General features: G+C 39.8%; 2 protein-coding genes across 8 annotated transcripts in view; both read left to right on the top strand.

Moving 5' to 3' along the window:
- The window catches only part of dlgap4b (discs, large (Drosophila) homolog-associated protein 4b), a 116,592-nt gene extending 111,044 nt beyond the window's left edge, over positions 1–5,548 (top strand). For 6 of the 7 annotated variants that reach the window (XM_084927964.1, XM_084927968.1, XM_084927965.1 and 3 more), the window contains one exon: positions 551–5,548. In XM_084927964.1, coding sequence (XP_084784090.1) covers positions 551–784 — 234 coding nt within the window. In that variant the 3' untranslated portion in view covers positions 785–5,548. The remainder of the gene's footprint in view (positions 1–550) is intronic. The other variant, XM_084927967.1, reaches the window with a different exon arrangement.
- A 1,671-nt stretch (positions 5,549–7,219) lies between these two features.
- tgif2 (TGFB-induced factor homeobox 2) lies at positions 7,220–13,617 on the top strand. Its single transcript, XM_084927958.1, has 3 exons — positions 7,220–7,554; positions 9,052–9,290; positions 9,970–13,617. Exons 1-3 carry the CDS (start codon positions 7,536–7,538, stop codon positions 11,434–11,436), a joined length of 1,725 nt encoding a protein of 574 aa, XP_084784084.1. The 5' UTR covers positions 7,220–7,535; the 3' UTR covers positions 11,437–13,617.
- Positions 13,618–14,460: the final 843 nt, after the last annotated feature.

Here is a 14,460-nt window from a genome sequence, read left to right as displayed (position 1 = left end):
ATTCTGGCTTTTGTTATTTAAAAGTCTGTGTGCTTGTGTGTCCTTTGTTGATTGTGTGTAACTGTGTGTATATGTGTCTCTGTGCCTGCATTTTTTATGTCAGTGGCTGTTTTACCTGTCGCTGAGGTGCTTTTGCTTCTGTTGCTTGTCAGTATACGTGCATCGAGTGTGTCTTGTGAGCCTTATAATTTAAACTTAATGTAAACTCCCCATCAGTTCATGTTACCATTTCATGTCTTTGAAAATTGATATTCAAATGACTGTTTAGTCTTTTTTTCCTCAGTGTCTGTTTTTAGTTGTCTGTACTGTCAGTGTCTCTGTTTATCATGTAAAATCACTGTTATTTCAATCTTAATTGAAGAGAATTAGCCCTGTTGTAATGTCTTGTCAAAGTCCTGTCTGCAGAACCTGTCTAAACTGATAAAGGACCTTGATGTTTCTTGATTACATTTTCTCACTGGATGATATCTGTCTTTTTTCCCCCCTTATCTCCTCTTTTCACACATTACTCTTCCCTCTCTGTCACTTTCTGTCACTCCCAACACGACAGGACGAGGAGAAGGCGGCGTCAAAGAAGCCTGGTAAGGTACGACCACCGCTGGGCCGCGAGAAGAGTGCCGACTCTTCATCCAACTCTTCCTTGAGCTCGGCAGAGAAACAGCGACAAGAGGCTCGCAAGCGTCTGCTGGCTGCTAAGAAGGCTGCCTCGTTTCGCCAGAACTCGGCCACAGAGAGCGCAGACAGCATCGAAATTTACGTCCCTGAGGCCCAGACTCGTCTCTGAAAGAAACTGTGAGAGAGGGCCGTTGGGTTGGAACAAAGGACAGTTAAGTGTCAGTTAAACACCTGGAGAAAGGAGAGGAAGCTTTTGCAATGTAAATGAGCCATCTCAGTGAAGATGGGTACGGGTGGAGGGAAAAGAGTGGGAAATTCCTGAGTTTGGAGGGTTTTGACACATTCATACAATAATAGGCTGGTCCTGGTGACTTCAAATGAGCAAACAAGTCATTGAATATTTCTCGGACCCAACGGACTTTGAAGCAGGAGACTCCTCATTTGAGTCTTGCCATTGAAAACCTCAGCTGATGAACTTTATCTTTTCTTGTTACTGTTCTTGATATCATCATAAAAAATTGTTAATGAAGGTATTGTTATAATGACAATTATATCCTAAAGAATCTATATGAAGACTGTTTTAAATGTTCCTGTATCTCGGCTATAAGATATTTTAAGCAGACAGAAGGCAAGCGTTTATGCTTTTCTGTCTCCCATCGTCCTGCTTTCTTCCCAGACCATTGGCCATCTTGTAGCTTTTGCACAACACCGCCTTGTGGCCATCACAGACACTGCACACATACCACAAACTCACCTCTGTGTGTCTTCCTCCTATTTATTTGTTTGTTAACTTTCTTCATCATTTGAGTTATATAAAAATCAGTTTAGATCAGGTTATTACGAATAGTTTTGGTGTGATGAAACTGAAAGTCAGGTTTAAAGGGGTATTTGTATAGTTAGCAGTTACCTCTTGCGTATGTCCTACAGAGTCGATTGTGTCAAAGATGTTTTTTAACAAACTTTAGGTTTAGTGTCTGAATGGATTTTGAATGAGAACGCATCCCAATAATCAGGCAAAGCTTGAGGACATTTTAGGATACGCACTACCGCTCGAAAGTTTGGGGTTTTTTGAAATGTTTTTGTTTTCTTTGTTTTGTGAAGAGAAGCTAACTTGTTTTAAGCTAATGTAGCACTGACCAGCAGAAATGTTATAATTGGCAGCAATTAATTAAAATGACCAACATTTCAGGCATACATACCTTCACTCCTGTGTTCTAATGGCATGATCCCTAATACCAGTTTGTCATATTAAAAGAATAATTATTAGGAAACCTCTTTCAGTTATGTTAACATAGCTGACAAAACTTGTGCCATTAACAGAAGCCATTACATTACATGCCATTACATTTAATGTTGTTTCTTTCACTGTGGATTAGATGTTTAAAAAGACATTTTTAGATAACTAAAATTAAAACAAACACTGGGGGAAATTTAAGACTATAACTGAAACAATTTTGTGAACTTGGAACACTAATAAATATATAGACATAAATATATAGAGGAGATATCTGTTAGTTATGTCAAGAAGAGGCTTTGATGTGTTTGAAACTCAGGATCTCTGGACACTGTGAACCAGCTGCTTTCAAAAAGTTATGTGATTTTATTGTAATACCTGGACTGATTTTCCTAAATCTTGTCTTTTACTTATACAGTCCATATAATATTCATTTAAATGGACACTAAACCTAAACATTTTCAAAGAATAGAAATTACCGGTAAATTGAAATAAGAGAATCACCCCTGGGAAAATAACTGAAAAACAAACAGTCAAAATAAAAGGTAATTGGAAATAGCTGAAGCAGGTCCAGATATTGTCACTTAATAAAAACATTTATTGATTCATACAATGTTTTTTTTACTACTCAGAGAAGTGCAAACCAGCTCTAAAGAGAACAGAAAGAATGAGATAAAACCCTGTAGATCATTGCACTAGGAGATGTAAATCAGTCATAAATCAGAGTTTCTAGTCTTCTATTGGCAGCTTTATGAAATGGTTCCCATAAGAGCCAAATCATGTTGGTTTCTGAAAAGAACAGTACACACTGTTTAACTTTTCAGGCATGTAATAGGTAGTTCCCTTTTTTAAGAGCGTTTTGAGACTACTCTAAAACCCATAAAGGCTGATCTATCAGGCTCTTAACTATCCAATATTTTTAATCAGCGATACAGTTTTCATAACATTATCAAATAGGTCAGGAGCGCACTGCTTGCATTACCAGTACCATGTTCGCTTCTCGTGTTAAGTTAGAGCAGTCTGCCTGAGAAGCACGAGTCAGCACTCTGCATCTAAAGACCTAGAGTGTCAGTTTTTTTCTCCCCAAGTGAACCATGCAGCTCTCAGCAAAATCAGTGAAAAAAAAAATCTATTTATAGTCATGTTGTCAGGCTAGCAGCACTATAACTGATATTTTTGGTATAATTTAAAGATGTGGAATATATCTGAGAAACGTTTTTCACAAATGTGGAAAAATCCAAGCTAAATAAAATGTCATTAATCTGATATAATATAGGAGATAATTACCAGAAACACAATGAGGGTTATAATTATATTATTATCGATAAGTTACCAGAATCTTTGACAGGGAACATCTTTCCTGGTGCACTCTTTCTTTCTGAACTGTGTGTGAGCCACAAGACTTTATCGAGATAGCTGTCATGCATAGATAGAAGTTAGGTAACTAACTTGCACTTGCTGATGTAATCTGCCACTGGAGCACAGGATTGATCCCTTGATATAGATTCCAGTAATGATTGATTAATACATTTTGATTTGCAACATTTTTGTAAACCTTTACTTTATACGCAGCGTAAGGTTTATCCTGCAGCTGCCCTAAATTACCAGTATTGGCAATTACAAAATTCTTTTTTTAATGTTTGTCTAATGGTTAATCCACCGGCATGCGCACGCTCTTTAGTAAAAATGATGTGTTTAATTCTAAATATAATTATTGTTGGTAACCATGAATTATCAAAGTTGTTGTTTTGCAAAAGAGATTTTTTTTTTTTTAATGAAGATCCCTAATTACTGTTATTTGCTTGCATTCATGAATTAGTTTTTGTGTTTGAATGTTATAAGTCTGATTAATTTCGGACTTGTCTTAGAAGTCCAGTGTACCAGCTCAAGTTTGGGTATATTTTGATTGGTCATTTTTAGTTTTATACATGTTTTCACAGATGTGAAGTGGGAGTTTTGCAAAATTACCTGAAACTTTTGAGGGGTAATGTTTACCCGACAGAATGACACGGGGAACTATATACCGAATATTTATTCCTGTTGTTGGGATGAAATCTTTCACTCCTCCTGGTGTCTTTTGCCTTCTCTTTTCCACTAGCTTAGCATTTTCTGTTTGTGCTGTAACTGCAGATACATAAATATTTGACTTCTTTAAGTGCTTTCATCTAGGCTTCATGCAGCAGGCACAGTGAGCAGGTTTCGTGTTTCCAGAAGTGTTTTTTGATTTTATTTTGCTTCCCATCACTCAACAAAATAACGAAATCAAAGTTCATTGTTACATTATCTCCCCCCCCATCAGAGGAGCACCCAAAATACCTGCACTTATTTTTATTTAAAGAAGACTTTCTTATTAAAGCATTACATACATTAGTGATTGTGTTTTCATCATTTATTCAGTTGCTTTTTTTTTCTTTCCACTGAAGACTGCGTAAGCCAAAGATGAATTCACTGTTTTAAATTCATCTTGTGTATTTAAATGTCAGCTTCAAGGAACTCAACAGTCGACTGTGAAAATAGATTAAGTACACTGTAGCCATAGCAACATATAGATTTAAAGATTTTGATAAGTCCGTGTTTGACAGCAGAACCGGCCATCACTTGTGGATCAAACCTCTCCGTTTGGTTCATGAACTTAGGAGTTTGCATTTTGAAAAGCATCGTTTCTGAAGTCTGCAGCAGCAGGGGCTGATTTTTTTTTTTTCACTCAAGAAAACATATGATGTCTCTGCCATGTGTTTACAGTGAAATTACATAGCTGGCATTGCATAATTTGCATGAAGGGGACACATCGCTTTGATTGCACATATCCCCTCACTTTAGATTTTTACACTGCGAGTAGCATACCGAACCAGCGAGTCACCCCTGACATGCCTTAGATCAACCACTGTCATTTGCCTGTCTTCCACTTTCAGTTGATAAGCAAACAAACTCCAACTGTCCTCTCCTAATTACTTGCCACTGGCCTTAGCTGTTGCAGTGTCTGTTTCTCACCTGCTGTGAACCAGAAGTACATAATTTGAATTGGAAATACCAAGTAAGCACCACTTCTTACCCTTGATTGCTCACCATTCTTTCGCTGTTGTGTTTGCCTGCTGGGGATGTCTCTCAGCCAGAAAAATGGCACAAAGGTGTCAATAGTTGGCTCCGTGATGGCTGTCAGTATACCCCCTTCCGTTTGACTGGGGGTGAATAGGGTCGTTAACATCTGAGGCCTACAGTGTGACTCAAACTTGGTGGTTGGCTTGATTTAATTTCTGACTGTCTGGAAGAACTCGTCTGACGAAATCTTCTCCTAAAATAAGCATAGATGTCTCTTCTATGTGTAAGCAGGGCGGCTTCTAGTGGATATATATGTATCAACGACAAGATGACAGTGTCTTCACTCTATGCACTCACTGCCATGTTTTACAATACCTAATAATTATGTAATATGTTACAGAATTTCATGTATCATTTTCTTTTCTTCATATTTTTCCCCCACATATTGCTTGCTTGCACAAAACCATAGGACTTGAATGCAGATAAAACACAAATGTGGTATCTCCGGCGCACTAAGGGGAGGAGGCCAGGAACACAGAGAAAGTTGTTCTGTGATCTGTTTCAAACTGAGAGTCAAGACTTTTTCCAGCCTGCTGATGACTGTGTGTGTGTGTGTGTGTGTGTGTGTGTGTGTGTGTGTGTGTGTGTGTGTCTGTGTGTGTGTCTGTGTGTGTGCATGTATAGGAAACCAGGGGATGTAAGTGGGGTACTTAAAGAGACAAAAGAAAGCTCATCTCATACATTTAAACAAAGCTGTTCTTTAGCACACAAATAATCACTGGGGCACACCTAGCTGGATTTCCTGGGTAGGTTTATCAGTGATTCACTCAGTGGCACTGTGGGGGGTGGGTGGGGGGGATTGCTGCTCTAAACTATTGATTTTTATGGGTGATAATGAATGGGCTTTTATTTAGCATCACACTAAATGCATGATGAGTTTCATATCAGAGCATAGCTTTGATTTTTCTGTGAAAGGGTAAAAGTTTCATTTTGGGAATCCAAGTTTGATACATGTTTGCACATTTAAATGTGTTTCCATCAGACAGTGTGAATCTAGTGAAACTAACCCCACGCAGTACTCTGAAGAGAGGGGGAGGACAAAAAGCTCTTTCGTATCCCTTCATTGTTTCTCTGACTTTGGAATATAACTGGGAAAAGGGGGTGAAGGGCAGGGGCAATACTCTTTTAAACATGAGAGATATGATGTAGCAAAAAGTGTCTGTACAAATCCTAGAAGAAATACTTTATGAAGCAAGCACATACTTTAAATCTGTTCTTTAAACTACTCTTATAGGCTGTGTGTAATTCGAGGTCTGTGGGTTTAGTAAAACTGGTTGTGCTGTCTGAGACAAAGTTGTGAGTGAGTGGATGTGCTCATAAAGTGAGATTTACCTAGATTCTTGTCACTATACTCTGGTAATATTTAAAGTATATGCGCAATACTGAGTAAAAGGGTTGTTTGATATTAAGACGAAACTAATAATCTTGCATTTCTCCCCCGTGCTTCTTAAAAATGTCTTCTGTAAATAAGAACAAAGTCGGACTAAAATCCCCATCTTTTACAATGCTGTAGAGCTATTTATACTATTTCAAGGTTGTTCAAATGTATAATGCAGAGACCTAAAATTCAATAAATGCACACAGTACTTTCTCAAAAACGTCATCATGGCTGCCTTTATTTTAGTGTTTTGCTCTTTTAAAAAGGTGATTTCCTTTGCTTTTTTATTTTAAATAATAAGTGTAAAAATCGTTTTTAACACCGAAAACATACTATGATCTATAGTCTTCATTTACAGTCATCTTACGTTGATTTGTTTGTGCTATCAATCTCACAGAAACCAAAACTCCCGCTTATTTTTCTGGAGGAGTTTGAGTCTCCCACAGATGTCGAGAAATCAAAACAGTCCCATTTTTGTCAAACGAGCCTCTCGGGCTTGAACAGAAACAGAGCAAAATGAATAATAATTCACCAGTCAACTCTTAAGACGCTTATGTTTTTGTGTTATGTTTTACATATCTCAAACAGAGATATAAGCTATCCCCTGGAGACGATAATAAAATGACCACAGCGGTCTGAAGGGATTACACCGTTGTTATATATAAATCCCGCTTGTGTCTATGTAACCACTGGGTTGTTGGTTGCTCCCCTCCAGTTTTAACCGTGTCGAGATAATAAGAATGTTTCAATGACTGCGCTGTATTTTGAATGAAATGGTTCTCCCGTCACTCACTGTGACACCGAGTCCGTCTTCTGCCTGAAAACGCGCCGCGATTGGCGCATGTTCGCCTAGGAATAAACGCCGCGACGCGATTGGCCGACAGCTGTGAAAGGGGTGGGACGGACTGTCAAGATTAGCAAACCGCTGCAGGTAAAAGGAAGGAGCGACAGAAGACAGCCAACATTTATCTTTGCAAGAAAGCGAAGAGTGCGGTGGAAATGTGACTTTTGTTTTCTCCTCACCTCCGTGCGGCACAACTCTAGCGGCGACGGCTTTTAGTTTTTTTGGAGTCGGGACGAGAGCACCAACACCTTCGGCGCCTTGGAAGAAAGTGTCGCTGTGTCAACCATCGTTTGGCTCCCGGGCACGCTTTGTAACAACGAGCAACTTGGACAGCTGCGTGTTTTCCATACAGCTATCGACAAAGAATGAAAGCAGTTAAAAGAGGTGAGCGCTACTCGTCTTTTGCCGTGTCCGTTTCTCGCCAGCGGAGTGTCTGCCTACGAGCCCCTGCGTGGCTTTTCGCTGTTGACTCTGGCTGGTATGCGGGGTTTTTTGTTGCGAGCAAATGCAGCGTGTGTTTGTGTTGAAATTTGGAGGGACAGCTAGCCAGCTAGTTATCTCTGGAGGCAGGCATGGTGTCCATCTGGCGGAGCGACATGCGGGGAGGCTATGCGTCCCTGCTCGCCTCCTTTTGTGCCTTCCACATGGCTAATTTACCCGTTTTCCCCCCGGGTTGGTCATATTTTATTTTATGCAAGTAGTGGGTTTTTTTGTTTTGTATTTTGAAATGCATCCTAATTTCTCTAACAAAGCGGTCTGTTGTGCATAGCTGGGCGATCAGATTTTTTTTTCTTTTTACGGTCTCAGCAGCCTGAGGCCGTGACCATGTATTAAACTTTTTTACTTTTTCAAGGCTTTCCAAGGCGACCCCGAGCTCCAGATGCCTACAAAGGTAGAGAGGACATTTTGTAAACACAAGTTGATCAGCGTGATGCTGATGTGACAAGCTGGCCTATCGGAATGAGACCTTACTAAGCCAGCCCTGCACTGAATTGTATTTGCTTGTTGTCAGTAAGATAGTTTGGAGAGTTTTTTGTTGTAGATCTTAAAAGGTCCGTGCCGTGAGCCAGTGGAGTTGTAGTATCACGTACGTCACGCCTCTTCGGGGCACTGCAGGGAATGCCTCAAATCTCTGTCAAGCGAGAAGTCCTGTTTTTTGTCAGACCCAGTTTGACCACATTAAGGCTGTTTTTTGAAACATCTATCCCATTCATAGAGTCGGGCTGTCTGAAATGTTTTTATTAATAGTAATAGCTGTTTTATTGCCCTCCTGCCCTTTTATTTTTTTAGGCAAATGGAGGAATGCAGGTTTGTCAGCTGCTCTAGCAGCTTTCAGTTGAATCGGCTCGATGTGCTTTGCATTGTCAATAGATTCCTGGGCCACTAGCTACTGTGATGTTGATATGGCCACAATGTCTTTGTGAGGACAGGCGCTACCCCCGGGGGTCAGGTTTCACCCAGCCCCACAGAAGGACATTTACTGCATTCACTTGCCCACCCCTGGGATCAGGCATGCTCCATTTTGAGGGGAGATTCCCTCCAGTGCCAACAATAAAAGTCTTTTTTTTGCAAGGCACGTGTAGCACAATATCACAAAGCTCTTGTAAATCTGTTTGTTACTATGTAGTAGTTTAAAAAAAAAAAAAAAAAAAAAAAAGTAATAGTACTTGTTTACTTTTATGTGCTTGATCAAACAGTTACCTTTTAATGTTTGTTTACCTGGTGTCTGAAGAACTGTGCCTAAACCACACCATGCATGAGCCAGAATAAGTGATGGGTAACATCAGAATCAGAATACTTTATAAGGACTACCTCCTACAAACCAAGTCAGCCAGGGGTGTAAAAGTCAAAATGACTGACGTCTTGCCTGTTTTCTCTCAGCTCTCGCAGAGGATACTTGCCCGGAGCATGAGGAGCACACCTCAGCGGACAGCGATGATGGCTCCCCGCTCGACCTGTCAGGAAGGGGGCTCTCTGGGAAGCGCCGTCGCCGTGGTAACCTGCCCAAGGAGGCGGTGCAGATTCTCAAGAGCTGGCTGTACGAGCACCGCTTCAACGCCTACCCTTCAGAGCAGGAGAAACAAAGTCTGTCGAGCCAAACCAGCCTCACGGTGCTGCAGGTAAGGAGCAGGTTTTCATTTATTGATTTATTCTCTTCACTCGCGAGAGAAACTTGCATCAGAGACACGACACTACGTCTGTTAGTACAAACAAGTGTGACGCGTATTTGGCTGATGATGTCTGATGGATTGTGCATGTAAATCTAAAAGCACTTTTGCTGCTTTAACTGCTCTTTCTGATTGTGAACAAGTGAAAGCAAAACAATAGTTGAATGTTAGTGGAATGTATGCATTGTACTAAAGAGAATAGCAATTTTCCCAGCCTTCCTTTTTTTACTTTGTTGCATCAGTGGTAGACGTTTCCTCTTTCCCTCCCAACACGTAGGCATGCACAGACAGGCTGCATTAGATAAGGCATTTGCAGATCAGTATGAGGCTGCAGCAGAGTTTCTTGTTATGTAGTCAGTTCACTGGAATGCCTTTGGCTGGCTTCTCTGTGGCTCAGCATATTTGAGCTCAAACCTTCATTGCTGCCAGCTGTATGGGCGCTCTCACGCCTTGTCTTGTCATGTGAGAGGCTGTACCACTAGAGGGAGTGGTGCTTGGGTACAGGTTTAGGTGAAGAAACGTTGCTGTTTGCGTCAGTTGTCTGACACTTCTTTTAGGCTGGTAAGCAGAAAATATTGGTTCTTCTCATACCTGAAATCTACATTTTTTTTTTTTGTATTTATTTTCCCAGATCTGTAACTGGTTCATCAACGCACGTCGCCGCCTGCTCCCTGACCTGCTTCGCAAGGATGGCAAAGATCCCACCAAGTTCACCATCTCTCGCAAGGTTGTAGGTAGAAATGAGGGTCACTCCTCCAGCGGAGGAGGCGTCTCCTTCACAGAAAGCCACTCTTCTCCCAGCCCATTGCCGGAGCGCCCATCTGTCATTCATTCTGCCCCTGTTTTCGACCTCGGTGTTCTCGGAAGCACAGCAACAGCTATTCTGACAGGAGCAGGTTACCCTGGTAAGGAAGTGTCAGTCCAGGCACTGATGAAGCTGGATGCACAAAGTCTGCTGATGAAAGTGAAAGAACAGGGGCCTTATTTGGCAAGTCTTGCCAGCAGAAATACAGCAGCTAGCACCACCAATGGCCTCTTCAACACACCTCCACCAACTCCTCCAGATCAGTGCGCTCCCCCGGACTTTAGTGCTTTGCGCCTCCTCGCAGATGTAGCTGCGCAGAAAGCTATAGAGCTCGAAAACGAAATGAAGCTGAAGAGCCAGAATAAACCCACAGAGACTGAACAAGCAGAGTCACAGAGCAGCACTAACCGAGCGATAGGCCTCACACCTCCTCCAGAAGACAACCAACAAGTGTTGGATCCTTCCAGGGTGCAGCATCTAATGGAGACAGCTATGACCGTTCCAGCGTCAGATGTGCCTTCGGGAAAGGATTCGGTGCCTGCGAGCACAGAAGCATCTCTTCCAGTCCCAGCTCCAGTCTTTCTCTCAGCTCCAGGGATATCACCTCTTCATATGAATAAAGTCATCGTTTGCCACATAGAGCAGGATCAGCCTCAACTTCTTACAGCCCATCTGCCAACCATGATGCCAGTACCTGCCTTAGTCTTAAAAGATCCTCACAAACCAGTAGCTGCTCCAGCCTCACCAGCTTTAGCCTTGAGCTCAGTTGCAACTCCGTTGTCCACTACATGTCCTGCAAGTGTGCCAGGCTCAGTGCCATCCCCAGTCCTTCTGCCAGTCACAAATGTATCTTCCGTCTCTGCAAATCAGGAGTTATCCACAAATGTAGCTGTTGTTCCACCCACCAGAGGAATACCACTTCAGCTGCCATGTCCCAGGTCCCCCTCAACTCCAGTTGCAGTAGCATGCCCACTGCCATCTTCAGCTGTCATGTCTTCTGAAGCCCCAGTTACAAGCCCAGCATCTGCATCTGCCCAGGTTTCAGTCGCTGCCTCAGTTTCGCCCCAGTCCGCATCCATCACACCACCTCTTGGCCTCAGTTCCCAGCACACCGCCTCCCAGCAGCCCACGTCCCCGAGCAGTACCAGCACAAGTAGCAGTAGTTCACAGAGGAATTCAGCTTCTGTGCCCCGTGTTTGGAGCATGGTCACCAGGCAAAGCCGCTCCTTGGGGAAAACCCCCATTAGTGCCGTGTGGGGCCCACTGCACCCGGTGAGTGAAACTGTCAACTAGGAGCTCTTTTTTAAAAAAAAAAAATATATATATATAGTTGTGTAGACCAAACACTAATTTTAGTATGGACAACACTATATTGGAGAATGTATCATTTTTTTTTTTTTTTTTTTAAATTCATCACCAGTACGTTTTGATATGATTTTTAAACCTGAGCCTGTAGAATGTGCAGCGGGGAATTAGATAATCAGATGTGCAAACTGGGATGAAGTAAAGTAACCAACATAATGGTACTTATAAAATGGAAAAAGAGATGGGAAATAGACTGTTTATTATGCTGTTTGACAACAGAAGTAGGTTTTCTTAAATCACTTTCATAATGAACATTCCTGTAGCGTAAATGCAAAAAAAAAAATTTTATGTTTGTTTTTTGTTTGTTTGTTTTTTAACCTCTTACCATTTTTACCAGGATGTATTGATCGCCCACTTTTTGGTGTAATTGGCACCACCAGCAAAGTTGGCCTCTTTAGTAGCAGTACTGGATTTTATTGAATGTACAAAAGACACTGACTGCGAAACATCCACTCCCCTCTAGGATAAAAATGAGGGCATGGTTTTGTTTTAATATTCACATCAACACCCTCTTAGTTTAGTGCAATGTGTTTATTTTTTATTATTATTATTATTATTATTATTATTATTAATTTTTTTTTAAAAATTCATGTCTTTACTGTCTACTTGGGATGAGAGAAACTGATTTTTACAGCAGCAAGCTCGGACCCTTTCATAATGTATTCCTATTGTTTTAGTTAAAAGGGGAGTGACTTGTTGTATCAACTTTCCGCGAAGTATATGCTTTGCAATTTTTTTTTTTATTAATTTTTTGCCCTTTTTTTTTTTTCTACAGTTATATCTGTAGTTTTAATTAAAATCAGTATTATAGTGATTTAGCCAAAAACATGTTTTTCTTCTAGGCAATCATCTGTTAACATGAAGCCCCCACAACTCCACGTCGCATTCAGTTTAGTGAGAGAAATGGTGCTTTTATGGTTTATAATATTTATGGTTTCTATGTTCCCATTTTATTCAGCAGATATTTCTCTGTGCACATAGGTTCTCTGCAAAGCAAATGTACCACACTCAGTAGCTGACTTTTTGTATATTTAATGTTCTAGTATTTCCTCATCTGTGATTTCCACTTTTTTTTTTTTTTACAAATGGTTTCTATAGACTTTCTAATCATAAAGTTTTAGTTTCCATGAAACTGTATTAGGATGAACCACAATTTGTGGCTAAATGCCATCTCAACTTTTAACAGTAGCAGTGTTTGTGGGAAAGTTACATTTGTATGAGAATAATGCTGTAGCAAAACTTAATCTACAATACTATCATGTTTACCAGTGTTACCGAGCTGTGTTTAGCTCAAACGATTAGGTTTATTCTGCGTTTTTGTTTAAATAAATGTGTGGGTTGTAAATGTTGTCATACTGCCAAGCATCGACCATCACAATCATTCCTAGAAAATACTTTTTTTTTTCTTTTCTTTCCTGTCTTGCTCTTGACAGACATGAACATGGAAAAATGGTCGTACGTTTTTATTTTACTGTTGTTGTTTTTTTGTTTTGTTTTTGTTTCCTCACTGCTAATTGTATTTCAGGATTTTGATTTTTCTTTTTAAGGCTTTATTTTGTTCAGGTATTCTGTCTGATGTGCATTTATACCTCAATTTACAAAAGTCATGTCAGACTTGGGTCATGTCAAGGATATTAAGTATTAAACGCAATCCTTTTTTGTTTGTTTTTTTTCATTCATGCTAAATCATGTCACTGTGAGTACACCTTAATGGTTATAATACTGGATGGATGACTAAGGTTTTTTTTGTTTGTTTTTTGTTTAATGGCAGTGCTTTATATTAAGTTTCCTATGATGTGCTTTTTTTTTTTTTTTGATGTTTTGACTTAAGCTTTATAACTGTGTGGCCTCTGTACAGCTACATGCATTCAAAATGTGATCATTCAATTTCATGTGACTCACAACTGACTGCTGGTAGTATGGCTGACTGTTGTGCCTTAAACCTACAACTGATTAAGATGTCCCATTTTATATTAAAGACTTAAACAGTCTGTGCAATATATGCCTTAAATTTAAAATGTCTTGTCTTTTTTTTTTTTCTTTTCTTTTTTTGTATGAGCCTTTCAAGGAAATAAAATTTCAAAACTGTTGATAAATGTTTCATTTGTCTTTGTTTTGCTCCTGAAAACAAATTGTGATCACTTGTGAGTTCCTTCTGTGCAGTAGTGGGGTTGACCTTGATTTCTTCAAACATCTTGGCTAAAATTCAGAAATTTAAAAACCTTTGCAGCTGCTTTTAAAGGTTTAAATATCGAAGTTTCTAACTTGCAATCTGTCTATCATTGTGAGATGTTTCGTTTAAAAAAACAAAAAAAAAAAAAACAGGAAGCATTCTTTTTTACTTTTAGCAAATTGCAAAATGTTATATGACATATCTATTTGAAACAGCTTTCAAATTGCATGTTTATTTTAGCCCATCTACTACAAAGTGTGTGCAGATGTACTCCCAGATATGTTTTTATTAATCTAAATGAGTAAAAAAATGATTCTGTAGGGTTTATGGTGGCACTTTTGTGTCTTTATATACAGAGGCAAGAAGTTTTATTACAATTGGACCAATTTAATGGGACAAAAGTTGATTTGCTGTTGAGGAAAATCTTTATTTTACTGTCCAGATGTTATAATAGCAACCTGACACCTAGATTTCTTCTGGTCTATGATATGAGATTTAAAAATTTAAGCAACTAGAAAGGGGGGGTCATGTAAACATAGCTGGGATGTCATATTTCTCAAAATGAATCCAATGTTTCTTTCTGCCCTACCTCAAAGGTTCAGCCCAACAAGCAGAGAAAAAAGAAAAGTTACATTTTAATCACAAATTTATTAAAAATTGGTGCAGTGTATCCATTCTCTTTAAACCCCTGATAAAGACACAAAACAACCAAAAACCATTCATGTCAATAAATGTGTGTTAGTGAATATGTACTTATTTAGTTAATGCTGCAACATGAA

This window comes from Perissodus microlepis, chromosome 5 (genome assembly GCF_051167445.1).
Source record: "Perissodus microlepis isolate ML-2025 ecotype Zambia chromosome 5, ASM5116744v1, whole genome shotgun sequence".
Classification (NCBI taxonomy): Eukaryota; Metazoa; Chordata; class Actinopteri; order Cichliformes; family Cichlidae; genus Perissodus; species Perissodus microlepis.
This window is presented reverse-complemented; position numbering and strand designations above follow the sequence as displayed.